This window comes from Polistes canadensis, unplaced genomic scaffold, assembly GCF_001313835.1.
Source record: "Polistes canadensis isolate GaletaPanama2010 unplaced genomic scaffold, ASM131383v1 scaffold_240, whole genome shotgun sequence".
In the NCBI taxonomy this organism is placed as follows: domain Eukaryota; kingdom Metazoa; phylum Arthropoda; class Insecta; order Hymenoptera; family Vespidae; genus Polistes; species Polistes canadensis.
Genome location: NW_014569787.1, coordinates 217,353 through 245,134, shown reverse-complemented (window position 1 = coordinate 245,134; position 27,782 = coordinate 217,353). Strand labels below are relative to the sequence as shown.

The 27,782-nt window shown below is 28.6% G+C and overlaps 4 protein-coding genes and 1 long non-coding RNA gene across 14 annotated transcripts; 4 read left to right on the top strand and 1 right to left on the bottom strand.

The window, feature by feature from the left end:
* Positions 1-4,992: 4,992 nt before the first annotated feature.
* On the bottom strand, positions 4,993-10,278 carry LOC106790471 (GTP-binding protein GEM-like; the record flags this gene model as incomplete). 10 transcript variants are annotated; one of them, XM_014755388.1, is given in 3 exon segments in its annotated part: positions 4,993-5,253; positions 7,494-8,423; positions 9,752-10,278. In XM_014755388.1, coding segments are annotated over 2 exon segments (517 nt in total), but the record flags the coding sequence as incomplete, so codon positions are not given.
* A 1,005-nt stretch (positions 10,279-11,283) lies between these two features.
* On the top strand, positions 11,284-17,440 carry LOC106790467 (zinc finger protein on ecdysone puffs). The gene is made up of 10 exons (XM_014755383.1): positions 11,284-11,363; positions 11,945-12,276; positions 12,360-12,500; positions 13,383-13,612; positions 14,210-14,627; positions 14,703-14,861; positions 14,980-15,220; positions 15,312-15,506; positions 15,576-15,766; positions 15,860-17,440. The coding sequence occupies exons 2-10, from the start codon at positions 11,950-11,952 to the stop codon at positions 16,364-16,366; spliced, it is 2,409 nt and encodes an 802-aa protein (XP_014610869.1). The 5' UTR covers positions 11,284-11,363; positions 11,945-11,949; the 3' UTR covers positions 16,367-17,440.
* Positions 17,441-19,734: 2,294 nt separating this feature from the next.
* LOC106790447 (cytochrome P450 4C1-like) lies at positions 19,735-23,656 on the top strand. Its single transcript, XM_014755336.1, has 19 exons — positions 19,735-19,888; positions 20,006-20,115; positions 20,255-20,345; positions 20,419-20,610; positions 20,685-20,778; positions 20,862-20,964; positions 21,040-21,154; positions 21,225-21,340; positions 21,417-21,485; positions 21,595-21,763; positions 21,850-22,029; positions 22,100-22,173; positions 22,309-22,359; positions 22,435-22,549; positions 22,620-22,735; positions 22,810-22,878; positions 22,988-23,156; positions 23,243-23,422; positions 23,493-23,656. The coding sequence occupies exons 1-19, from the start codon at positions 19,735-19,737 to the stop codon at positions 23,654-23,656; spliced, it is 2,331 nt and encodes a 776-aa protein (XP_014610822.1).
* Positions 22,159-22,474, top strand: LOC106790472. Its single transcript, XR_001382082.1, has 3 exons — positions 22,159-22,173; positions 22,257-22,359; positions 22,435-22,474. It is a non-coding gene; the product is annotated as an uncharacterized LOC106790472 (long non-coding RNA).
* A 1,432-nt stretch (positions 23,657-25,088) lies between the features above and the next one.
* LOC106790446 (cytochrome P450 4C1-like) lies at positions 25,089-27,702 on the top strand. The gene is made up of 6 exons (XM_014755335.1): positions 25,089-25,191; positions 26,585-26,743; positions 26,860-26,969; positions 27,158-27,248; positions 27,337-27,528; positions 27,605-27,702. The coding sequence occupies exons 2-6, from the start codon at positions 26,590-26,592 to the stop codon at positions 27,700-27,702; spliced, it is 645 nt and encodes a 214-aa protein (XP_014610821.1). The 5' UTR covers positions 25,089-25,191; positions 26,585-26,589.
* The last annotated feature ends 80 nt before the right edge of the window (positions 27,703-27,782 follow it).

Below are 27,782 nucleotides of genomic sequence, written 5' to 3'. Positions count from 1 at the left end.
AAAAAAAAAAATGTAAGCGCAAATGGAAGAACTTATGCAACGAAGAAAATAAGTGACGCGTAGTTTACGTTAACACACTTATCGTTCAAGTAAATCAATGTTTTCTATTTTTTTTTCTTTTTTTTAAATGTTACAAACAGGATGTACAATAATTTTGATATCCTTTTACACGTTATTATGTTAAAGAAATAATCATGAAATTTGAGTTTATTCTGTAACTACGTGTTCTAATATTTGAACAATTTTATTGATCTTTAATTCGATTTTTCTTAATTCATCACCCTTACAGTTTGAATTAGCAACGTGAAACGCGAAGGAGATTCTAATTATTCGATGGAAGTAAATTTTGTTGTATTATTTCTTCAAGAAAATCTATTTTGAGATAGGCTTAATCATAAAGAAAGAAAGAAAGAAAGATAGAGAAAGAGAACGAAGCATACACACATATGTATCTACACATATATACATTGAAAGAAAGATGACTAGAAAATGGCAGGGGCGTTTGTTTCATTGGGCAAACGTTTGAACGATAAATTTGACTGGACGTAGAGCTTTTCCTGAAGGCACCAACATAAGATTTATACGACAGATTCGTATGGCATTCGCTAAAAGTTTCTCTCGTCTTATACGATCTTTAATAAGACCTATCGACGATCATAACCTTTAAGGATAGATGTTTCGTGTATCCTTTTTTTATCAAATTGTTTCTTTACTTATATATTTTTTAACATAATAAAAATAAGAATTTATATATAACTCATGTAAGGGAGTGAGTTTGACTCGTTCCAAATTTGTAGCAGATTTTGTTGTTGTTAAATTAATTATTTTTTTTTAAGTACGCAATTTTTCAAAGTTTAACGAGTGTCGAGGAAAATTAATTGATTTTTATCATTTCATAATTTTCTTTTTATTATATTTTATTTTATTTTATTTTATTTTATTTCTTTATTTGTGGTTTGATTTAATTTTCAATTAATTGCAATCGATGATTAACGTCCGAATATTCTGTAGGGATTGAAGAAAAGACGAAAATGTTAATCCGATAACGACCCTTTCTTGAGGGCTGATGTACCACAAAAGAGAGTTCTTTCTCGTACGTGCCGAAAATATTTTCCCTCGGTTAACTGACATCAAATATATGCCGTGTTTGATTTTGTCGAGATCGATTTTATCAGACGGGATAACCAATCACCCTAGTAAGTTCTGACTTTTATCGCAAGCAACAAAGATAAACGGTGGTATCGTTCAATTTATTATTTACACTCAATTTTTATCTATCCCCCATCCCTTCTTCTCTTTTATCATCTTTTAACACATTTATTTCATTGTTTTTTGTTCCCCTTTGTTCAAAATATCAAAAGAACAAAATTCTTTAAAAGTATCTCTCTCCATCGTATATTAATATATTATTATTATTATTAAATCGATAAACTAAAGTATGAATTTACGCAAGATAAATTATTAAACGTTATTAATTAAAAATACAAAAATAACGAAGTATGTTCGAAACAGGAAACAAAAGAAAAATACATTATCTATTGCTAATATCACACATATGACATAAACACATTCTTATATCATAGTAAATGTCAGAAAAGATAAAGTAAACACAATAAAAAAAGAAAGAAAAATATTAGAAAATATCTCTTTGTGGTTTGGTTGCATTCGAATTCGATGTATATACGAAAAGATATCGTAGAAGAATAAGAATAAGAATAAGAATAAGAATAAGAAGAAGAATAAGAAGAAGAGTATTTTAAATCTAATGACGCATCGAGACCACACAAAACGATGCAACGACTCTCGAAACGACTTAGGATCGATAGCTGGCAAATTTTGTTGGCCCTCCCCTCATCATACGATGGGTAACATTATACGATCCATCTGGCACCGGAGAACTACTAACACACGATCTCCTCAACGTTTAAATTACTGTCGTCGTCTTTTGTTTGCCAATTTACAGTACACTACATACCTCACACACACACATTTTATTATACCGACGACAATATCCTTGGGTTTCAAACTTTACCAAACTGTTTTGAAACTTTTATCGATCGATCCTTATTATACCACATCTAATGTTATGGTAAAATCAATTTATATCAAATATTGTCCCCACTTTCTCTCTCTTTCTTTCTTTCTCTAATGTTGTATCCCTAACTTCCTGTTTACCGTTGACCAACATTTGAAGAGAAAATCATTTTGAACGAAATCAATTATTGATAGACAATGTGATATAATCTAGGAAAATCATGTCAAACTATATATTCCAAGAATATTTTTCATAATAAATTTATAAACGATAATATAAATGTTGCACACTTGATGAAAATTTTACTAATTCAAATATTCTAGGAAAATTGTAATGCTTTTTTCCAATGAATATGTAAACGATGTGTCTTGCAATTCTATGAAAATAATGCTAATTAAAATATCCCATAAACACTGAAAATAAATACGTACAATATCCTATAAACTGGAATGATTTCTAGAGCTTCTACTAAGTCCCAAATTTCTTTCAATGAACGTTTAAACGTTTAAAGCTTTAATAATAACTATTTACCAAATGATATCTATCTTATTCGGGTTTTAATAATGAATATCTTCTTTTCTCGGCACGGCGCCGTTGGCAAGGTAATATAATTATTAATAAAATAATTCGATGAGGAAATTATTTATCGATCAGCTTGATAAATCCAACAATTTATATAAGATGTTATATTATTTATCCCGAAGAGTAAGGAGAAAATCTTTTTCTTAAATACAAAACACAATTATCTTAAGATGCTCATCAACAATTTCTATATAAACGATAATTAATGTAAATACAAAATAAAATCTAAATTATACGAAATATATATTAGTATTAATTAGATAAAATAAACATTTCAATTTCTAGCCTTCCAAAAATTCAAAACATATAATCGGATTTAATAATTATTTCAAAAATTATAGTTTTAAATCGTAACCCAATGAATATAAATAACTTTTCCTTTTTTTTTTCCATAAAAACCATATGTCGTTTGATTGTACGCATAGACAAAAGAGTGTACTTTAATTTAATATAACTTTCATTAAAATCTATTCACTTTCTTTTCAACGTTGTTTAAATAATAATTTGATATTCTATAGGATATCAAAGTATTATGTTCGATGCCTAAGAAAAACTCTCCAAAAAGTCTTATTTCCGACTTCGTTTGAAAGCTCTTTGCATTTATAGTATTATGCATGTATATAGGAATTACTAACAATGACTGATTTCTGGCTTTGACGGTAACATATATATACTATAAATGCGTAGGTGGTATCGCGTGATTATGTGGAAAACGTGAGAGTTTGGACGATGTGTAAACGACTTTCACGCACGTTCATTGGCTTGGCGAACTTGCACGAAGTCGCTCCTTTCGTTTCGGGGAAGTTGACCTACGTCACCACTATAGACGCTATTTTCGCTTATCGTATTCCTCTCTCTCTCTCTCTCTTATCTCTCTTATTTCCTCTTTTTATCCCTTATATTTTCTTCATCATTCCCTTTTCTTTCTCTTTTTCACGTTTTTCACTTTAATGCGTTAATCCCGATATTTCTCTCTCTCTTTCTCTCCCTTTCTTTCTTTCCTTCTCACTCTTTCGTTTGTAAGTTTTCTCAATCCTCCATCAACTTCTCATTCTCTCTCTCTCTCTCTCTCTCTCTCTCTCTCTCTCTCTCTCTCTCTCTCACTCTTTCTTTCATTTCTCGCGTTCACGCGTATTTCTGGCACGAGTTTCATATACCACGCACGCTTCCCTATCGTCGAAAGAAGTCATGCAGAGTTTCAAAACGAAAGTACCAAATTTCTAGCATAGTCGCGTTAGTCGAAGAATTGATGAATCTGTTCCAAATATATAGAGAAATTTTTTTTTGTAGATTTCAATCGACATTATCTCATTTCCCGTTTCTTTGCGTAACTTCGGAAATTTTGTTTCTTATTTGAAAAATATTGGTTCTTTTTGATATTAATGAATCACATAAAAGTCCATGTGATTTAATTATTATACAAAAAAAATACTATACGAGAGAGAAAAATATGTGCCAATTCGATTAAATAAATAAATCATCGATTTATATTTTATACGTAACAATATTATTTAGAAGAATGATAGGGGAAATAAAAAAATATAGGTATATGTGTAATTTAAGCGTCGAATAAATCATTGATATATGCTACTTGATAAAAAAAAAAAATGATAACACGAGAAAAATTATCTGTAATTCAAGGATCAAATATTTACGCACTGATTTGTGCATTCGTAAGAAAAATGATATCAGGGTGGAAAAAAAGGTATGTAATTTGCGTATCATATAAATTATCGATCTATACTACTGCAAGTCATATTTATATAGTGCATAAATTTGTATTAAACCTTACTTATATTATTTTTACGTATTGCATTAATTTTTATTTCTAATTTAAAAGTTCATGAAAATGTTTATTCCCGAAAAAAGAAGTTAAAAATAAATTCCTAAGAAAAAGAAAAAAAAGAAAAATCCCGCAAAAGCAATAATTTTTTATAACAACAATCAAACTTCTAAGACACCAGAAAAAACAATTACTGAAGCCTGACAGACTCCAGTCTACCAGTTACGTATTTAAGAAAACATATTACACTTCTCTAATTCTTCATTTAACTATTCAACAATTTATCCGAAGTTTCCTATCTTTGCAAATAAATGCATCATTCTAGATTTGAATTCGACACATATATTGTCTTACAATTCGTGATACGAAAGATTTTTCTTCACAAAATTTCCATGGTTAATAAATTAATCGGGGAATATAATAGTTGTTTTTAAGTTGAGTTCCTGCGAGTAATCGAAATAAATAGAAAATGAGAATGAAAATTGTAATGAGATTATAAAACTTTTCAGCTCGTAGAGAGAAGAAAAGGTATTATAGTATTATAATAATAATAATAATAATAATAATAAAAAGAAGAAGAACAATAACTTACCTTTTCTCGTTAAACTAAAGCTTCGAAGCCTATAACTATCCTCATCTTCACCTTCCCTTGGTGATAATTGCATAGATGCTACGGGAACGTCAAGGAAATCGTTGCTTTTCTTTTGTTGAGCATGATGCATACTCTGACCTCTTCTACTTCCCCTTCTTCTGCATGCTGGACTAACATCGGCGTTCGTTAATTTGGGTTCGCTACTGCAATGGGGAGATTTAACGCTACCCTCGTGATGATGAAGATGATGCTGATCTGCTGCTAAAAACATTCAATAAATTAAACAAATTAAATCAATTAAATGAATTCTGTTTAAATGTACGCAAGAATTTAATCGATTGTAAGATATTTTTTGTACTTTTTTCTATTATGTGAAAATAAAATGTGATAAGTATAGATTATAGAAAAACTTTATAGACAAAAAATATTCTAAAAATATTAATCTTATTAAAATATTTATTAATTAAATTTTTAATGTATTCATTAAAATTTCACACGCGTCAGGTTTTGAAATTTTTTACTTATTTTCCGAATAGACTGATATATTTTTAACCGATAGTGTACCATATCTTTACATACACACACACACATATACATATACATAAATTTATATTTATATATACAAGTAAAATTGAATTGAGCAACTGTCGTATATCTATCATAGATACAAACATGATTTTTGATTACGTCTATGTTTCGATGAAACGTTACACCCTCGCAAATACGTTTATCGAGATATTCGAACTTCGTTTCTCTTCTTTCTTTATTTGAGCTTGATTCAACGATAGAATGGGGGGTATGGGGTATGGGGTATGGCGTCTGGTAATCCTATCTACGATATAACCGAGACATTGATTTATCGTACTGTTTCCGAGACAGAGTAAGTTTAACTGAAAGGATCATTCTTACTTTTTTTTTTTATAACATCAATAAGGTGTTAAAACTTTAGCGTCCATGCCAGTTCGAACGTTTGGAATATAAAAATGCAATTTTTCATTGAAAAGAACATTTTTAACGTTTCCAATGTGTTTGCAACGTTTCATCGATGACTTATGTGTGTATGAATGAAGTATGAACGAAAAAACACATATAGGATGTCCCATAAGGTTTGACCTATATTTCGAGAGTGTATTGAAGGGGTATCATAGGTTTCATTATTTCAATTTCAATTGTACTATTCCATTCTATCTTTATTATTCCATTGATGGTTAAATTAAATGATGAAAATAATGATCGTGTTAAATTGTCTTGTATTTTTATGAGACACAACTCTAATTAAATTATTTCAATGTAATATTAACTCTCTTTTATTGTATTAATTTTTTTAATTCTCTACCATTATAAATTAAATGATAAAACGTTAATCGCATTAGAAAAATTTTGGAAATGACAATTGCATTGCATTCAAACCTATTAATTTAAAAGTTAAACAAATTGTTTAGCTATATTTTTTGTTTAGACAAGCAACTTATATGATAAACAACTTCAAAATCCTATAATAACATTATACGTTGATTTCTATTAAAAAAATTTTGTTATATTATTATCCCTTACGATATAAATTGCCGAAGTGTAGGACAATTCTTTGGGGCACTCTGTATGAATAAAAATCTCCAAGGGCCTTAGCAGAAAACGTATCATACATCGTTTTCTCTTTCTCTTCTCCCTAGAGAGTTCTTGAAATCGCAACGGTTTCTATTTTCGTGTTAGCATTTTAATAGTAGGTCACTGACAGCACCTACGTTTTCAAAACTTCGCTCTGGTTTAAGAAAATCGAAGTACAGTATGATCAATTATTTTTTTTTCTTTTTCTATAATAATAATAAAAAAAAAAAATAGATCGGATTATTTTATCCTTTTCTATTTTTTTTTTTTTTTTTTTTTTTGATATCATCATTGTTTTAGAAAATATCTTACTTTCTTTCACAAAAGTTCGACTCTCTTCGAACATATTAAAAATGTCTCATACAAAAGAGACACGTATTTAAGAGCTTCTCGAACAAAAGATGCATACTACAATACTTTCTCTATTTCTCTCTCTCTTTCTTACTCTTGACAAGAATTCTGTCATTCTGAGAATACTAAAGAAAGAAAAATTAAACCAGATAGAACATTCTCGTAAATATGAAACATTTTACGTGATATCATCGAAGTCTCGTTAAATCGTTGATTACTAGTAAATCAAGTTTGATCCAAAAATTATTGCTAATATGAATTTTAAATCAAATATCAATATCAATTGTATGCATAAGTAGGATTAATTATAATTATAATAGACTCGAGTGATTAAATCATTCAATTAAGGTTTCAACGTTACGATATAATATTATTATTTACGTATAATTAAACAAGCAAAATTCGTTAAATTTTCTCTACCAGAAAAAGAAGAAGAAGAGGAAGGGGATGAGGGTAAGGGAACAAACAGATAGTTTGGCGATAGGAAAATAGATAAATCATAATTGTAATTGTAATTCTAAGAAAATATATTTTGGTATGGTTACCTTGTGCTGCCCTTCGTCGAATACTTTTACTTGCTCCGGAAACTCTTGCACTTTGAGATCTCGTTGCTGGTCTTCGTCTTCGGGTTGGTGTATTGCTATCAGGAGTACCGCTACCACTGTCTCTTTCACGATCGCTCTTGTCTCTTTCCTTAGCTCCCGAGGGTGGTATGGTACCTAACATTTGTTCCATACTGGAAAAACCAGGTGCACAAATCGAGGCCGATCGAGTTTTCCGACGAAATGTTTCTTCCGCCATTGTTATGTTTTCTTTATTCTTTCTTTTTCTATTTTCTATTGTTTGTTTTTTTTATGTTTTTTTTTTCTCTATCGATAAAATACAACGATACACCTTTTTTGATTTTGAATTGTTCGACGAGGTGGTTTTTGTTTTTTTTATTAAATAAAATATTTAACAAAGATATTATTATTATCTTGTTCTCTTTCTTTTTCGCGTGATATATTATCTTCTTTTAATTATTCTTTCATTTTTATCGCATTTTTTTTTGGATAGTTATACGCATCGTAATAAAAAAAAAGACTTTGGGTTCTCGTTTATAAATATTCTTTCTTAGATTGGTCCTTTTCTTTCGTACAAGGAAAAATATAACCTTTCTTTCCCCAGTGAGAGAGATACTTTCGGGCGAAAGATCCAAATAACTAACTCGATTATCTTCCCCTTCTTCTTCTTCTTCTTCTTCTTAATCTTCTTATTCTTATTATTTCTATCTCTAATCGCATTCTTGATATATAATTTTGTTTGCTCCGTTATTTATATGATGGATCATATTTTTTCCTTTCTTTAGTTTTATTTCCATTTATTTATGTCCTTCCTTTTTTTTTTTATAGGCTCGATCCTTCCTTCCAGTTCGAACTGTTCAAATTAAGCGGATGTTATTATATACTGTGACATTTTTCTCTTCCCCATGATATCTGCAAGTATACACACACACAACCCCCACGCCCCATGCCCCACGTACAATTTAGCTTTAGATCGTTTCTTGCGAAAAACGATATTGCCCTCTCGTTTCTTTGTTCCCGAGTATATGAGAGATAATAAAAATAAATTGAGACGCGCCACTATACTCTTATCTTCTCTTTCCTTTTCATCCCTTTTCATCCCTTTCCTTCTATTCTCACTAAAGTAGAAAATTGCTTTCAGATCTTTCAAAATTCCAAAGCTTTTTGTTTATTTCGGATATACCCCATTAACGAATTTATTAATTAAATACGTCAAGTAAATAGGTTAATAGGTTGTTATTCATTCGTTCGTTCGTTCGTTCGTTTCCTATTTATTGTAGAAAGAAAAATGTACTTCGTTATCAAATAGAATATAATTCTTAATATTTCGAAAATAAATGTTGTTCTATCGATTTACAAAATTCTTCATTATTTATTGCAAATGTTTCCGGATTTTCTTTTTATTTCTTGTATTTTTTGTTTTTCTTTACTTTATATTTTACGATACGCGATCCTATGCTACGTAATCGATGGAAAATTGTTTCAGCAACCTATAAGTCAATATCTTTTTTCCCTGTTAATTATCTTCGATTAACGGAAATTCATCCGAGTATGTACCTATGAACTACTCGAAAGCATTACTACTATATATTATCGTTTTTATTGGGTACCGTGAACGCTCTTGTAAAGTTAATTAGACGTTAAACCTATTATTTTTGAAAGCACTAATGATATCGCATTTAATTTTAATATGAAATATGAAAAGATTTGTTTTCTTTCATTTCATTAATTATATATATTTATGTATTATTGTACTATATATATTATTTTTATAATTTAAAAACGAAACAGAGAAATAATATTTATTCTGAAAGCATATAATCTATACCATGAAGTTTGTATTTACCGCCAAAAAATAACTCGAAAAGCACGCATTTGAAAGGAAGAAAGGAAGGAAAGCAAAGCTCGTGATTCTACAACGAGGCACGAATTTGTCTTTATTTAAATAAACTAAAGCACGTTCAAAATTACTAACAGAACAAATATTAAGAAAAGATTTGTCTGGTTTGGGTGCGCTAAACCTATAAATCTACGCACCTCTCTGTATGTTGACTTATTTCAAGTTATTTATATCATTATTCTTAAAATTTAATTTTAAATATATATATATATATACGCGAGTTTCTATTTCCTGTCTAACTTGAATTATTTTCTACGAATTTCAATCAAATTGACAATAAAATAAAAATTCGTTAAAAAGTCTTCTATATGTGTAAACAAAAGTTGCACGTGAAACTCACATGGCTCGTATAATTTCTTTTATTTTAACTCGTAAACCCGGTCTTTTTCTCTCTCTCTCCCTCTCTTTCTCTCTCTTTCTCGAACATTTTTTTATTATAAGAAGAAATTTATAAAGCGAATTTTTTGTCGTTTAAATTTCGTTCAATGTTCTTCTTCTTATCATTACCAGTTTACTGTCACTCCCTTTCTCTCCGTCTATATTTTTCATTATTTATACAAATACACTTGGTGTCATAGAAACGCAATACAAATGTCGAATATAAATTATGTTTTGCTTACTTTTTTGATAAAGCTTTTTTCCCTTTTCAAAATCAGAAAATTCTCTTATCGATTATATGATTCCCCTTTTCTTATACACGTCACCTTAATCTTAATATTTAAACGGTTATGATCGATCTCCTTTTCTTCTGTCACTTTTATCACTACCCTGTCACATGTCTCGAGAAAAATCGAATAATTGTCCCTTGAAAAAATATCACCGGGAAAAACAAAAATAAAATTACCACCCCAAACAACGACGCGCGGAATACTGAACCTACTCTAGAGTACAGATCGCTACCCATCGCATCAACGCGCCAATGCGCATGCGTTCGGCTATATACGTCATGGTTCGGCAAACCTCGTGTCTCACCCATGCCTTCCCCGCCATTTTCATCATCAAATTCTAAGAAACTCGAAATAGAATACTTTTCTCAATCTTTCGTCTAATTTATATATACCATATATATATCTATACACCATTATTTTTAATAGTATTTAATTCATGTTTTTATTAACTATACAAAAATTAATAGACATAGGAATTTTTCATAATAAAATTAAACGTTGGATTTTATAGATAAATCTTCTTCATCGATATTTTGGAATAACATTCATTGATAATTTGTCAGGTGATATTTAATAATACTATATAAATCTTTTTACAAACTATACTTTTGAAATTTATTACGTATAGCAATTAATTCTCGGCACTTTTTTTTTAATTAATGTTTATTTATAAATACATCTGTTATTCTTTGAAATAGTCTCCATTATTTTCCATGACTTTAGTCCATTGTTCAAGCAACTACTGAATTCCTTGACGAAAAAAGATGGCGATTTTGGTGTAATTAATTTAATATCAAAGCATCGAATTAATTGCTACATCTAATATAATTAAATAAATATTGTCATTCTTTTCTTTAATTTTTAAAATAATTTATATATTGTAATAACTATAAAATAAAAAATATATACGTACATTTAAAATGTCTTAAAAGACATTTCATTTGTATTATAACAATGTATTGAATTACGAACCAATGAAATCGATGCTACCGTAGAAGTAACCAATAAGATAACAGAGAGAGTTTTTATTTGTCCAATTGTTTCCAAACTTCTATTTTCTACCAATCACAAATGTTTACCTGAGAAAATACATTAACATTGGTGGATGAGTATTCCTATGGAATAATCGTATTGATAAATTGAAAACGTTTAACGAACGTACTTTCATGGATTAATAGTAGCGGCCATTATTATTTAAGTGTATGGCAGCCCTGCTTCAACAATTCTATTTCTTCTTAGGCTTGGGTATATTCACTTTCTTATTCCACGCCCAAATATAATCTGGTATGTATAATATTAACGATATTTCGTTATTTTATCTAGTCGCAGAAAATATTTATGCATAAAAATAATATTACAAAAATCCAAAATAATATCATATGGATTCTCTTATTTCGAAATAATAGTATAGTATATACATGAACATATATATGTATATCTATTAGTAAGGACGCTTACGATGAACTTATACATTTCTAACGGCATTCTGTTTTCAAAAAATCTGCGCGAATTAAATATAAGCCGATATCTTTAATTTTTCTAATTAATTATTAATATTGTATTTTAAGAGATCAATACAAATTTATTTATATTTATTGAATTTCTATGATATATATGTATATGTACATGTATATCTTAATACTGAAAATGATTTTATGATATTAATATATTTAGTTTCAAGACTTCCAATAGATTAAATTAGTGATTAAATATTCTTATATTCTTTAATGTAAAATGTACGGAACTTTGTAATTGTATTAATCGAGCACACATCTAATAATGTAAAATACTTATTATAAAACTTTAAAGTATAACCATAATCATTTACAACAAAATTGTTAATAATAATGTTACTTGTCTTATAGCAATCATGTCTTTTAATCGTGGATTAAAAAGAGATACCTACGGGAATCGAAATTTTAATAATCGTGGGAACAGTGGAGGAGGTGGAGGTAGGCCTGGTAATATTGGAGGAGGAGGAGGAGGTGGTGGAATGGGAAGTAATATGGGTGGAGGTATGGGTGGAGGAGGAGGAAATAGCGGTATGAATCCTTGGGAAGGAGGAATGATGCCTGGAAGAGGAATTTTACCTACTCCAAATAATAATATATCTTTGGCTTCTCCGCAAGCCCAGTTAGCAATAGCTAGTAATCTTCTTTCAAATTTGTTACGTACTCAACAAGAAACGCAACCGCAAGTGAGTTTTCCTAATACAAAATATATATTTTTTATCTAATTTTTTGAAAATGTATTAAAATAATTGTGTACTTTTTTCAAAAGGTACCATCTTTACTCAGCCTTGGAAATAATTTTTCTGGACCAGGACCTAATTTTCCAAATCAACAAAACTTTTCCTCTGGACGATTTAATGATCGTCCAGTAAGACATCCAGTCAAGAATCAACGACCTCAACCGTATAAGGTATGCAACTATTCAGTATTTTGTTCTGAAAAACAGGCACAAGCCTTTTAAAAATGTTTAGTGGACTTTTAAGCGGAAGCTAAAAATGGGCAAATTTTAGTCCACACTTCCTTTCTTTCTTTCTTTCTTTCTTTATTTCTTTAATATGTTAGAAACATATTCCAATACTTAAAATTCGTCTTCCACATATCAGTTGCTTGATTGACAATTTAGGTATTCGATCAAAAATATTCTATGAATCACAAAGATATAAACAATTGTTATCATTTGATAAAGTTTGTATCCTATGATTTTCAAATGGAATAAATCATCACAATATACAATTTTATTATAAATCTCAGCTGATATAGATATTGATTTCAAAGATCTCTTTCCATTTGTTATATGGAAATTAAAACAACAATGTTGAGGCACAAATTGATAATATATGGGCATTATTTTTCGTCGACTTGGTTCACCAATATTCTGTCTTCTGTCTATCGTCTCAAGTAAAGTCGATGGTACAGATATTTTCAAAACAATTGCACGCATGTGGGAATTAAAAGTCTTCTTCGTTCCTATGGTAAATTTCTTTTGGAGGACAAAAGTAGTTTTATAAATATCATAAGCATGATCATAATGATCATTGCAGATACTAAATAAAACTATTTGCTATATGTAGCAATCTTCAAACTATGTGCTATGATTTTCCTTTCCCTTCCACCTTTGAGTGGAATTAATGACCTTCGTTGTTTGGTCATATATGTCCTGCTTCCATATCGAATAGAAAATTTTTCTCCCTCAAGTGCCCAGTGGTTCCTAGAACCTAATTCGACTTGAGAAGAATCGAAATTTTATCAGATACTTCTCATGATGGTTTGGTCATTTGACCCACATAACTAGATGGGCAATCGAGCCCGAGATGGCCCTGCTGGGCGACGTGGCCCATCTGCACAACAATCTCGTGCACCCCAGTCTGGCAATCAACGTATGAATGGAAACCAAAATCAACATCGCAACGATAAATCTTCTAAACCAATTCCTGCCTCTAAACAAAATCAGGCTGCCAAAAAGGAACAGCAGGACAATAAGACCTCTGATAATGAAAAAGCAGAAGCACCTGTTGTTAAAAGGTAAGCTCCTGGTGATTGCGAATAGTTTCTTCAAACTTCAGTAAGTCTCATTCTGTCACCTATCTTTGTATGTATGATGTTTCTTGGTATTACTGTTTATAATACAGTCGACACTACTTCCTTTCTCTTTTCTGTCATTAAATTGTATCATATTTATTCCATAATATAAATGATACTTAGTGAGCATTTACTTTTCAATATTGACTATATATTTACACTACATTGAAAATTTATACACATATCGATTTATTCTCACATGCCCTCTAAAAAAAAAGTCTAAAAACACCATCTAGTGTACTAGTCTATTATAGTTGGACAAGTAAAAATTACTAATGCGATTTGGTGTTATGAGAAGTGTGAGAAATCTTCTGCCCAATCAATTTTCTAAGTTTTACATACATATCTTATGTATATAATATTACTAGATAATTGATTAAATGTTAACATTCTAAATTGTAATGTCTATAGTAGACATTTAGATTTTTTTAATATGATTTACTTATTTCAAAAATATGTATGTATATATATCTATATATATCTATATACTTATAATAATAACGTATTCCAATGAAAGACATATATTTATCTTTGAATTAGTGAACATATGGAAGAGTTTGTGGATAAAAAACGTGACTGGAAGGATGAAAAGAACGAAGCAGAAGAAGTTAAAACTGAGAAGGTAAAAGAGGAAGATTCAAAAGTTGTCAATGAAAAAATACAAAAAGAAGAAGAGGAAGAAGAAGAAAAGAAATTGGAGAAATCTTCTACTACTACTGCAACTTCTACTACTACTACTACTACAACAACTACTACTATTCATGCCGATGTTACTAATGCCATTGCTGTTGCTACAGAAGATACGTCTAAAGAAGCAAATGCTGCAACCGCAGACAAGGATTCTAATAAAGCAACCGGAAAAAAATCTGAAGCAAGACATGCTGAAAGTCGTTATGCGGAAGTACCAATGAGCCATATGTTCTGTTATATATGCAACAAACATATGTGGGACGGTTATGTATGTACTTATAAATTATATCTTTTATTATCTATAAATGTATAATATTAATGTGGAACATTTTTTTATACACAGTCCTTTGAGAATCATTTACGAGGACGCGCGCATCAATTAATGATGGAAAAATTAGATGAATCGTATAAATTGAAAGTTGATCTAATGAGACATGAGTTAAGAGTAGCGGAAGAACAACGTGGACTGAGTTTAAATAATTCTAAACGTCGAGGAAAAAAGGTTTATTATATTTCCATATAAATTATATACTATTTTACAAATTTTATAAGTGTACAAAAGCAAATGATGTTTTAAGAATACATGTACCTAATTTTTTCCTTATGTATATAAATTTTAGATTCCTGTAGATTTGAATATAAGAGAATATTGTACAATGTGCGATTTGAATTTTTATGGAACTTTGTCAACGCATCGTAAAAGTGAAAAGCATCAACAATTGAAAACATTTTTGCATCCACGTTGTTTCCCATGCTTAAAAGAGTTCCCATCTCGTATAGAATACGACGAACATTGTTTAACTCCTGCTCATATGAAAAATGCCGTACAATGTGAAGAACACCGAAAAAATAAAAAGAAAGGTGGGTTAAAAAGTAGTTAAATCCAAAAATTATAATAATATATTAATTATTATAAAGAAAAGTTGTCATTTACGGTAATCAATAATTATAGAAAAACTTGGAAAAGGTGAGGCTGAAGTTCGTACTGCTGAAGATGAAGAAAAAGATGTTGGTCCTGATCAAAAAAGTGAAAAGGAAGAAGAATCCGGAGAATTTGAATTTATTACAGACATTTCGGAAAATTTAAAAGACAAGAAATTCAAAATACCTTCCTACAGATATTGTCGTCAAAATCAAGTATCCATAGGTAAGATCAATTGTGATAATATTAATTATTCAATTAATTAAATGAATATAATATATTTTGTTTTTACAGGCAAATCTTTAGTAAAGGAGATACAAGGATATTATTGTGAAAAATGTCGAAGATTTATGTTATTATCCGAAGACATGAATGCACATCTTCGTAGTATTACTCATTACAGAAATTTCGTGCAAGAAGTAAAATCTCTTAGCCTTCCTGCAACTAATTCAAGTACAGAAAATAAAGAAACTGATGATATAGAGGTAAGCTATAAGTTGGATTATAATTAAAATTATATCATATTTATGCGCGATACATTATTTAATGTCGCTACATTCGTAATGTACATGTTACAGTCTAAAAGAGAAAATTCATCACAAAATAGCGAGGAATATGAAGGTAATTGGAAACGTCGTAAAGTTACTCATTCCGAAGGTGAAGATAACGGAGAATCTAAAGAAACACCAGATAATAGTAATGAAAGTTCCTCTGGTCAAAAGAAAACCGATGGCGATGAAAAGTATGATCCGTTAGAAGCTGACGCGGAATCGGAAGAAGATGAGAATAATGAAGCTGGTAGTAATAATGAAAAAACTTCAGAAAATGTTTCTAACGAACAAGAAAAGAAAACGTCTGGGGAAAAAATGTGGTTAGACGTAGACAATGACAATGATCATCTTGAATTAGGAAATTTAATAGATGAAGATGATGAAAAAGATCATACAGAGCTTGAAAAAATCACTGTGCCAGTTACCGTTGAAGTAACGCCACACACTCCACAAATGAATAAATCTCCACGTGGCCGTGGATATTCTCGTGGACGCGGAGGAGGAGGGCCACGTGCACGAAGATCTCGACGATAAGATAATTGGGATATATCAGCGCGTATTTTTGAATAATCGATTTCTCTGAAAAATGCAGTGACATTATTAGGAACAAAAATTAATAAGAGAAAAGATAAGAACGTCTAACGTATTCTATGGGAATTACAAAATATATACTTTTACAACTTATTATTACTAGCAAAGCAACACTGAACAAGTCTATTTGTAAGATTTTGAATTTTACACGAGGCGGAATGTCCACTAATCAACTGTATCTTATTCTGATATAATATTATATACTTATCGATTATCTGTCAATCTTAAAACATTGCTATTATTTCTTAATAGCCTCGTATATATTATTACAAAAGTAAATATTATTATTAATTTCTTTTTTAGTTGCCTTTTCTTACAAGCAAGAACTATTGTGGTCTTACTCTTTTGACCCAGATCCGCAAGAGGATTATTATCTATATCATTATTTTTTTATTATATAATTAGTATTTATTAAATGTTTGAGATCGAAAGAATGAAATACACAAAAAAAAAGTATATATATATATACATACGTACTACAAAACAAATTATTAATATAATGCTTCGAAAAAAGAAAAAACTTCCAACAAGTTTGGAGTTTGTAATTGTAGATTTTAATGTAAGGTGATTTTTTTATATTAACATTCTTAAACAATAATGTAATATGGTTTGGATGTATGATTTATTTGTTCATTATAATGTTATAGAAAAAATCATCTGTGCGAATAATCGTGAATAATAGATCAATTAATATACGTAATTTCGTAATTATTCGTGATTTATATCAAATACAATATTAATGTGAGTAAATTTGCGTACGTGTGAGAACTATTCATTTTTAACACGAACAAAATAATTCTTGAAATTGGTGTATTATTCGGTAATGATACGTATAAATATCTGCGGATTGATAGGAAATGTAAATAATTTTTTACTCTTTATCATTTTTAACTTCATTCGTATACATATATCAAATGAGAAATTAAGAGAATTAAAATATTTACATTACACTAAGGAATTGTATTACTTACTATTCAATTATGAAATCCTCTATATAATAAAATGTCATTCCACTTATCTCATTTTTTTTTCTTTATTAACCCATTTGCAATCTAAATACACAAAAGTACGCCAAAAATCCGTAAATTTTTAATTTACAGTCGTTGAACATTTGAATTCGTGAAAGTTTCCGTTTACTGATGCAGGTACATTAAGAAAATATAAAGTATAAAATAAATTAAAATGTATGGTATATCTTGCGCTGGGTGCATACTATTTTATATGTGTCTCTAAGTAAATTCAAATAATATCAAAAGTTAATGAATATTCTAGAAAACAAAATTTGTATTAAAAATCTCTACGAATTTATAAATGTTATTTATTGATATTTAAAGTAAAGAGAGAAAATTTGAATTAAAAAGACATCATCCATCGGTGTTTTTCATTAAAAACTTGATTCGCACCTAATAAAAATAAGAAAAAAAATAATTTGCCTTGAATTTGCTGCAAGAATACAAAGATCGCATGTGTATTTCATAAAACTTGTTATTCATTATTTTTATGAAATATTAAAAAGCCTTTTATACTATCTTCGATATCGTGATATACAAGTATTATTTTTTTTTTATTAAATATGAAGTTTTTACCAAAGAGATTTCAAAAACCAAAAAAACTGTATCGTAATATTACGTAATTAGAAATTCAAAATCTTAGTATTTAATTGACAACATATTTGCATTATCATCACAAAAAAGATTACAAGAACAATTATTACGAAGGTTGCACGGTAAAAAAAGTATACCAAAGGTAAAAGTTGTTATTGTTAAATTAGATAATTGCGGTGGGAAAACTTTTTCACGAACAGACGAAAAAGGAAAATATTTACAAATTTTTGAAAAGATTGACGAGAATGACGAAGAACATGACGAGAATATCAAAAGTATTTTATAATTATTCAACAATGATTAATCATATTCACGACAGGAATATTAATTGAATGTTGTTTTCGTAAATCCGACATATAAGAAAAAATTTGCAACGTTTGATTTATTAATAGCAGCTTCTTGGAATGGAAATCGTAACGAATACTTTTGTTTTTATTGTATATTTTACATACATTTATTACCTGGTTTTAATACTGAAAAATATATTAATATATATATAAAAACAAACAAATAAAACAATATAACTCCGACCTATGGTTTCATCTCATAAATAATTTTTGAATACTGTATTTTTAATAAACATCCTGTTATTATAATGTAATGTATTAATCATTACACGTAAAATCCATATTTTTATCATGATTATTTTTCACACGATTATATAACTTACGATATACTTGAGATAAAAACGTCAAGATAACAGATTTTTCATTTCCGTTCTACACAAATTACTTTGCACATCATGTGATTTAACACTGATATTTCTGTATTTTGAGAGACGAACAAGGTCAAGTAGGGGCCCCTCAATGATTTAAATTTTAAGGCCCTACAAAAATGTTTCAAAAAAACTCTCATTACCGTATTAACAAAATAGAAAAATAATTGAAAAAAAAAAAGTAATTTTCTATAACCACTTATGAAAAGAAATCGAGATTATTTCAGAACCGTTTGGTATTCCAGAGTGCTGCGCAATTGCTTAATATTCCATCGTGTATATGCATTTTCAACAAGTTTTGTTAACACAGGACCCATTTGATATCCTAGAAAAGCACTGTTATTTTTCATAAAATACTTATATTTAATTAAGAAAAAATCATTTAATTATGATGGAATAATCATCAATTGATAGATAGTTTTTTAATTATTGAGATCAAGTACTCAAAAATGTCTTTCAGTCCTCTAGTGACTTATTGACTTAGCAACCAAATCTGTAGAGTTGATCATTCCTCATATAGATAACATTTCAAACGTATTTATATATTTAATTTGAAAAGTGAGGCTTTTTCAGTTGTGATAGTATTTCGAGTGTGTCGCTTGGATTCCAATTTAAATATTATATTTTCGTCAGTTATATCAATAAATGGTATTGCTATATTCAATTATTTCTTAAATCTGACTTTAATCGTGCATCTGATCAATAAAATTATTATAATAGTTAATTACCTTTTTTTACTCTCTCTTTCAAGAGTTTGAAGTATTTTTCTATAACTACGTGTCACATATCCATATTGCTAACAGTGCCCACGTTGTTCAAGTTTAGGAGTTTCAGAAGAAATTAATCTGACGTGACAATGCCATCGTCTAATTATTCTTGTTAATTTTATTGTATCTTTGTACAAAATTTGTTTTCCTTATGTCATCATTGAATACAATTAAATAAATAATTAAAACAGGTCGATCTATTAATTTACTTATTCAACAGACATAATGTTTTTCACGATCATCTTGGGGTTGGTTACATTTTTATTTTTATTACACTGCTCTATTAAATACCGAAGAATAACAAAAATCCTTGAAGCACTTCCGGGACCAAAAGCATATCCCATAATAGGAAATTTGCTTCGTTATCAAATTAAAAATGGTAAATTTTAACAGAAGTTACAAAATTCGTCTAAACGAAAAATGTCTTTTATTGTAATTTCTCTTCTACATAATATAATAATTCTAATTTACAACAAAAACATTATTCATACTTTAGATAATCTTTTTGAATTAATTTGTAATACGGACAAGGAACATTATCCAATCTACAAAGTATGGTTTTTATTTATCACAACGGTAGTTTTACTTCATCCGGAAGATATTGAGGTAAATAGTTAGAATATGCAAGCAGCATAAAAATATTTTTTCTTCTCTCTAAATATAATACTAAGCGTATCGGTCACAAATGATCGAAAGAAATCTGACAATTATCGAAATTTAGTACATAAATATCTTTTAACTAAAGGTACTTATGAAGAGTTCCAAGCACATAACAAAAGGTATATCTTACAAATTCTTACATCCATGGCTAACGACCGGATTAATAACAAGTACAGGTAAACTAGTTTGGAAAATTTTAAATTTGATAAATATATTGAATCTTATTTAAAGTTAAATTTAACCCAATAGGAGACAAATGGCAACATCGAAGAAAAATTTTAACTCCCGCCTTTCATTTTAATATCCTGAAACATTTCGTAGTCACCTTAAATGAAGAAGCACGGTATATTGTATCAACACTTAAAGAACAAGGAAACGGGAATCCAATTATTAAGAATCTAGAGGAACTTATAACCGAACACACGTTAAATGCGATATGCGGTAAGTGAAAGAATATTTTTTTACATACTAATATTAATAAAAAATAAAATTGTTTACAAAAAGATCATTTGCAGAAACGGCTATGGGTACCCCGTTACAGGGGAATGGCAAACTTGAGTTTGAATACCGCAAAACCGTTCGTGATATGCTCGGTATCGTTCCATACAGGTAATCATTCATTTGTTGATTAAAGATACATTTTATGAGAAAACTATACTAAAAGGAATAAAAAACATCCTATCATTTATTAGAAGCGTGAGACCTTGGTATTTTTTTGACACCATATTTGCATTATCATCACAGGGACGATTACAAGAGAAACTATTAGAAACGTTGCACGGTTTTACGAAAAAAGTATGTATAGTATATTTCTTATCTGCGTAATAAAAAAAGTCACATCAACTTAAGAAGTTATTATTTTTATTTTAGATAATTGCAGAGAGAAAACGTTTTCACGAAGAAACTAATGGAAAATATTTAAAAAATTTGGAAGAAATGGACGAGAATGACGGTTTTACCGAAAAACACGACGACAATTACAAAAGTACTTTCATTGTTTTAGAATGATCATTTATAATCGCAATAGGAATATTAATCGAATGTTTTTATCGTAGATCCGGTATATAAGAAAAAACTGGCCATGTTAGATTTACTAATAGCGGCTTCTTGGAATGGAAACCAAATCGATGATGAGGGAATTAGAGAGGAAGTGGATACTTTTATGTTTGCAGTAGGCTATAGTATATTTATATTTAATTTTAATATTAAGATGAAATAAAAATAATTGAGGAAAAAAATCTTCACAGGGTCACGACACTACTGCAATGGCATTGGTCTTCCTTTTGAGTCTTATAGCTAAACACAAAGACGTTCAAGTAATGTTCTTAATATAAAAATTAATATAATTTTTATTAAGAAAAATGTATATTAAAGATTATTATTTATAATTATCTATAATTGTTTTAACGACTATTCGCATTATAGGAACGAATAAGAGAGGAAGTGAATAGTGTTATGAACCAAGAAAATTATCATATGACGATGCCGGTGCTTCAAGAATTTTTATATTTAGAGAGATGTATAAAAGAATCTCTTCGTTTATATCCAAGTGTCCATTTTATATCTCGTTATTTAACTGAAGATTTGCAGTTAAGTATGTAATATATTTATCGTACATTCTAATATTTGCATTCTTATTTTATTATTTTAATCAAATAATTTTCATTGCAATATTTACAGAAAAATATTTAATCCCAGCCGGTACGAACGTTCGAGTTAACATCTTTTATTTACACCGAAATCCAGAATTTTGGTCCAATCCTGATGTTTTCGATCCCGATAGATTTTTACCAGAAAATATTAGCAAACGTAATGCTTTCTGTTTTATCCCATTTAGTGCAGGATTAAGAAACTGCATTGGTAAGAAATATATAAATTATACATAAATTCAAAAAAGATTTAGATTACTATATTACTTTTTTTGTTCTAGGTCAAAAATATGCAATGTTTGAAATAAAATTAATGGTTGCCCACATATTACATAACTTTTATNGTTCCATACAGGTAATCATTCATTTGTTGATTAAAGATACATTTTATGAGAAAACTATACTAAAAGGAATAAAAAACATCCTATCATTTATTAGAAGCGTGAGACCTTGGTATTTTTTTGACACCATATTTGCATTATCATCACAGGGACGATTACAAGAGAAACTATTAGAAACGTTGCACGGTTTTACGAAAAAAGTATGTATAGTATATTTCTTATCTACGTAATAAAAAAAGTCACATCAACTTAAGAAGTTACTATTTTTATTTTAGATAATTGCAGAGAGAAAACGTTTTCACGAAGAAACTAATGGAAAATATTTAAAAAATTTGGAAGAAATAGACGAGAATGACGGATTTACCGAAAAATACGACGACAATTACAAAAGTACTTTCATTGTTTTGGAATGATAATTTATAATTGCAATAAGAATATTAATCGAATGTTTTTATCATAGATCCGGTATATAAGAAAAGACTGGCCATGTTAGATTTACTGATAGCAGCTTCTTGGAATGGAAACCAAATCGATGATGAGGGAATTAGGGAGGAAGTGGATACTTTTATGTTCGCAGTAGGCTATAGTATATTTATTTATTTTTAATATTAAGCTGGAATGAAAATAATTAACGAAAAAAATCTTTATAGGGTAACCACACAACTGCAATGGCACTGGTTTTTCTTTTGAGTATTATTGCCAAACACAAAGATGTTCAAGTAAGTTTCTTATTATAAAAATTGATGCAATTTTTCTTAAGAAAGATGCAGTTTCAAGATTATTAATTATGATTATCTATAATTGTTCTAATGATTATTTGTTTTATAGGAACGAATAAGAGAGGAAGTGAATAGTGTTATGAATCAAGAAAATTTTAAAATGACGGTGTCGACGCTTGGAGAATTTTCATATTTAGAGAGATGTATAAAAGAATCTCTTCGTTTATATCCAAGTGTTCATTTTGTATTTCGTTATTTAACTGAGGATATGCAACTAAGTATGTAATATATTTATCATACATTCTAATATTTGTATTCTTATTTTATTATTTTAATCAAATAATTTTCATTGCAATATTTACAGAAAAATATTTAATCCCAGCCGGTACGAACGTTCGAGTTAACATCTTTTATTTACACCGAAATCCAGAATTTTGGCCGAATCCTGATGTTTTCGATCCCGATAGATTTTTACCAGAAAATATTAGCAAACGTAATGCTTTCTGTTTTATCCCATTTAGTGCAGGATTAAGAAACTGCATTGGTAAGAAATATATAAATTATACATAAATTCAGAAAAAATTTAGATTACTATATTACTTTTTTTGTTCTAGGTCAAAAATATGCAATGTTTGAAATAAAATTAATGGTTGCCCACATATTACATAACTTTTATTTAGAACCAGTAGAGGATTTGGATAAAATTAAATTAATAGGAAATATAAACTTACGACCGGAGGAACCACTTCATGTCAAATTTATACCAATAAAATCATAATAATTAAATCTTTCTACTTTCCATTTTTCATAAAATAAAATATATTCATTTCAATATTATTTTAATCTAAGATTTATTACCTAGGTTTAATACTATACAAAAATATATATTTATATTAGTACTTACACATAAATTATATTATATTCACGTTGTTTATATTTTGATAATGATATACATAAATGTCCGCGGATTAAAAAGCAATTTTAATAATCTTTTACTTTTATTTTTACTATATGTTATATATAAAAGTTGAATGGTTCAAGGAAGCACATTATCTTAAATTATTATTTTTTTTAAGATGATCGCGTATATATATATATAAATCATATAAAGGTCAACTTTGATTTTTTAAATAAAATTATATATTTTTTAATGTCCCAATTAATGCAAGTTTTAATTCTCTACATAAAAGTATGAAACAACTGATGACGAATATTTATTTACATTAATTAATTTACAAGATATTTAATTTTAATATGGATTAATCGTATTGGTACTATATACACGTACTAGTATTTATCTTTTCACAGTAGATGTTCAAAAGTAGATCCTTCAGTCTGAATGCAGAAATTTACTGCATCCTATCAACTCTTTGTAGCATTTCTACAGAAATTTGTATGCGTAGAGTATCGTTTGTTTTATCTGATCTGTTGGATATCTCCCACGATACATCCGGCCGTTTTTTTGTATTTGTTACGGCATTCTCCCAGTATCAAAATCATGTCAACAATTTCGTTTGGTGTGCAATTTACTATTATAATAACCTTTGAAACGAATTTATCAATGGTCACAGTTAAAATGGGTCATGATACAAGAAACAAGATACAGTTGAAAATATCCTACGTATTAACGTTTGCTTAAAACATTCATACGATCACGACATCAAAAATGTGCAGCATATTTGCTTTACCGAAATGTTATAATATTCTTATAAATGGACAATTTTTACAATGTTCTACTCGATTCGGCATTGTTTATATTGCCCGAGAATTTTTAACAGTTCCCTTATTATAAACAATATATGGATTATCAATATCGGCTGTAGCATATTTAATCTAATATATATTTATAAAGTAATACATGATTTTTTTATTTTTGCCCATATTTAATATGATTTTCAACAAAATAATTGTATAACACTGATATATGTTTTTGACTATTTCAAATGTTGTGGTATATTAATGTAATTCGCTAATCTTTATTCTGAATCTATAATGCTACACGTTAAATAATTATATGCAAATCATATTCAAGAATATGGTAATGTTGCTTACATCATGTTTATCTATCGTTAAAACATCATTTTATCTACAAATACTTTTTAATATCTATCAGTAAAAAATCTAATACTATCTTACAACGGAGAACAATTATCCATACACACACTATAAGGTAATATTCCTTCATTATTAACTCTTGTTCTATGACAATTTTATTCATTCATCGCTCCAATGATCAAGCGATCAGAGGATGCTATCTGTTTTATCAGTGTACTATAAAATTTTGTATTCAGAAGACAGTACATATTGAATAAAGTAAGTGTTTATTAATTATATTCTTTTCTATTTAATTATTATCTATTTTTTTATCATCATCACGCATATTACTTAAACAAATAAAGAAATTCAATCATAGTATTTATATTTCTTATAAATTACATTACTGTGTCATAAACTTCGATGAGAGAATTAAATTTACTCAGAAAACTTGATTTAATTATATTAATCAAAACTTTGACACTACCTTGCACGTCATTTAATTCATTCGCATAATTTTTATTAATTCATGATGATATATTAATCATTTGAAAAATAATGTGAAAGTCGATTGAAATATAATATTCTTCAATTTATTAATGAAAATAATTACGTATTTTTTTCGTAATAGAAATCATTCGGAAAATTGTATGTAGTCATGTTTGATTTCATACGTTATCAGCTTGAGATAAAAAAAAGTAAAGATAAGATAATTTTCATTTTCTTTCTACAATTTGTTTTGCACATCATGTGATTTTACACTGATATGCCTGTATTTTGAGAGACGAACAAGGCCAAGTAGGGGCCCCCCAACGATAAAAATATTCTAAGGCCTTCAAATTCTCTCTCTCTCTCTCTCTCTCTCTCAAGTTAGAAACAAATTCTTCAAAAAAAACTCTCATTGAAATATTAACAAAATAGAAAAATAATTTAAAAAATCGTATCACAACACTTTACTGAATTTTTTAGAAAAAAGTAATTTTCTTCGACCCCTTGTGAAAGGAAACTTGAAAACCTTGAGATCGTTTCACGACTCTTTGGTATTCCAAAGTGATACCCAAGCGCTTAATACGTCACTGTGATTATGCATTTTTAACAAATTTATCTGTGTTAGTATAAAACTCATTTGATATCCTAATAAAGCGCACTGTGTTATTTCATAAAATACTTATTTTTAAGAGAAAAAAATGATTTAATTATGATGACATAAGGTTGACTTGTTAGATAGTCTTTTAATTATTGGTATTTAGAACACATCATAAAATCCAGTTCACTAATCATGCTCTGTTGTTGATTACGAGAACGACCGTTCTCAGTTCTTTAGTGACTGACTTAACGGATAGATCTGTAGAGTCATTCCTTGCAAACATAACATTTCAAAAGTTATATATTAAATTTGGCAAGTGAACTTTTTAAGTTGTGATAGTATTTCGAGTGTATCGCTTGGATTGCAATTTAATATTCCATTAATTTCAATTAAATAAATAAATGGTATATGTATATGTCTATATTTAATTGTTTTTTTAATATAATTACATCATACATTTGATCGGTAAGATAATATAACTTTTTTATTGGGTTGTACTTATTTGTTTTCCTTTTGTTATCTTAGAATACAATTACATAAATGATTATATAGGAGTTTGATCTATTAATATCTATTATTCAACAGGCGCAATGTTTCTCACGATCTTCTTGGGATTAGTTGCAATTTTATTTTTATTACACTGCATTATAATATCCCGAAGAGTAACAAAAGTCCTTGAAGCACTTCCGGGACCAAAAGGATATCCCATAATAGGAAATTTGCTTGATTTTCAAAAAAATAATGGTAAATTTTTACATAAGTAAACATTTCGTCTAGAAAATATATTTGTTCTATTGTAATTCTCCATCTGCACGATCTAATTATTCTCACTTACCATAGATTTTTTTGCTATACTTTAGAAAAACTATTCGAAGCAATTTCAAAGATGGACAAGAAGTATTATCCAATCTACAAAACGTGGTTTTTATTTATAACAACGGTAGTTTTACTTCATCCGGAAGATATCGAGGTATATAATTAGAAGATAGAACAATTGTTTTTACACTAGTAACTATTGTAAAAAATTCATAATTTACTGCTTACATTATATTGTCATTAAGTTTAATGTGTTAATTGTAAAAATAAAATGATATTTTATAAAAAAAAAAATAAAAAGATATATATATATATTTATGTACAAATATATTTTAATTATAGGTGCTTATGAAGAGTTCCAAGCACATAACAAAAAGTATAGTTTATAAATTCATAAAACCATGGCTATCAACAGGATTGGTAACAAGTACAGGTAACCAGGTTTGAGAAATCTAAATTTGTGTGTGTGTCTGAGAGATAAATAAATTACAATATATTTAAAGTTAAATTTAACTCGACAGGAGAAAAATGGCAACATCGAAGAAGAATTTTAACTCCAGCCTTTCACTTTAATATCCTGAAACATTTCGTAGTCACCTTAAATGAAGAGTCACGTTATCTTGTATCATCACTTAAAGAACAAGGAAAGGGAAATCCGATCATTAAGAATTTAGAGGAACTTATGACCGAACACACGTTAAATGCGATATGCGGTAAGTAAAAGAATACTTTTTTACATACTTATATTAATAACAAAATAAAATCGTTTTACAAAAAGATCATTTGCAGAAACGGCTATGGGTACCCCGTTACAGGGGAATGGCAAACTTGAGTCTGAATACCGCAAAACCGTTAATGCTATGCTCGGTATTGTTCCATACAGGTAATCATTCATTTGTTGATTAAAGATACATTTTATGAGAAAACTATACTAAAAGGAATAAAAAACATCCTATCATTTATTAGA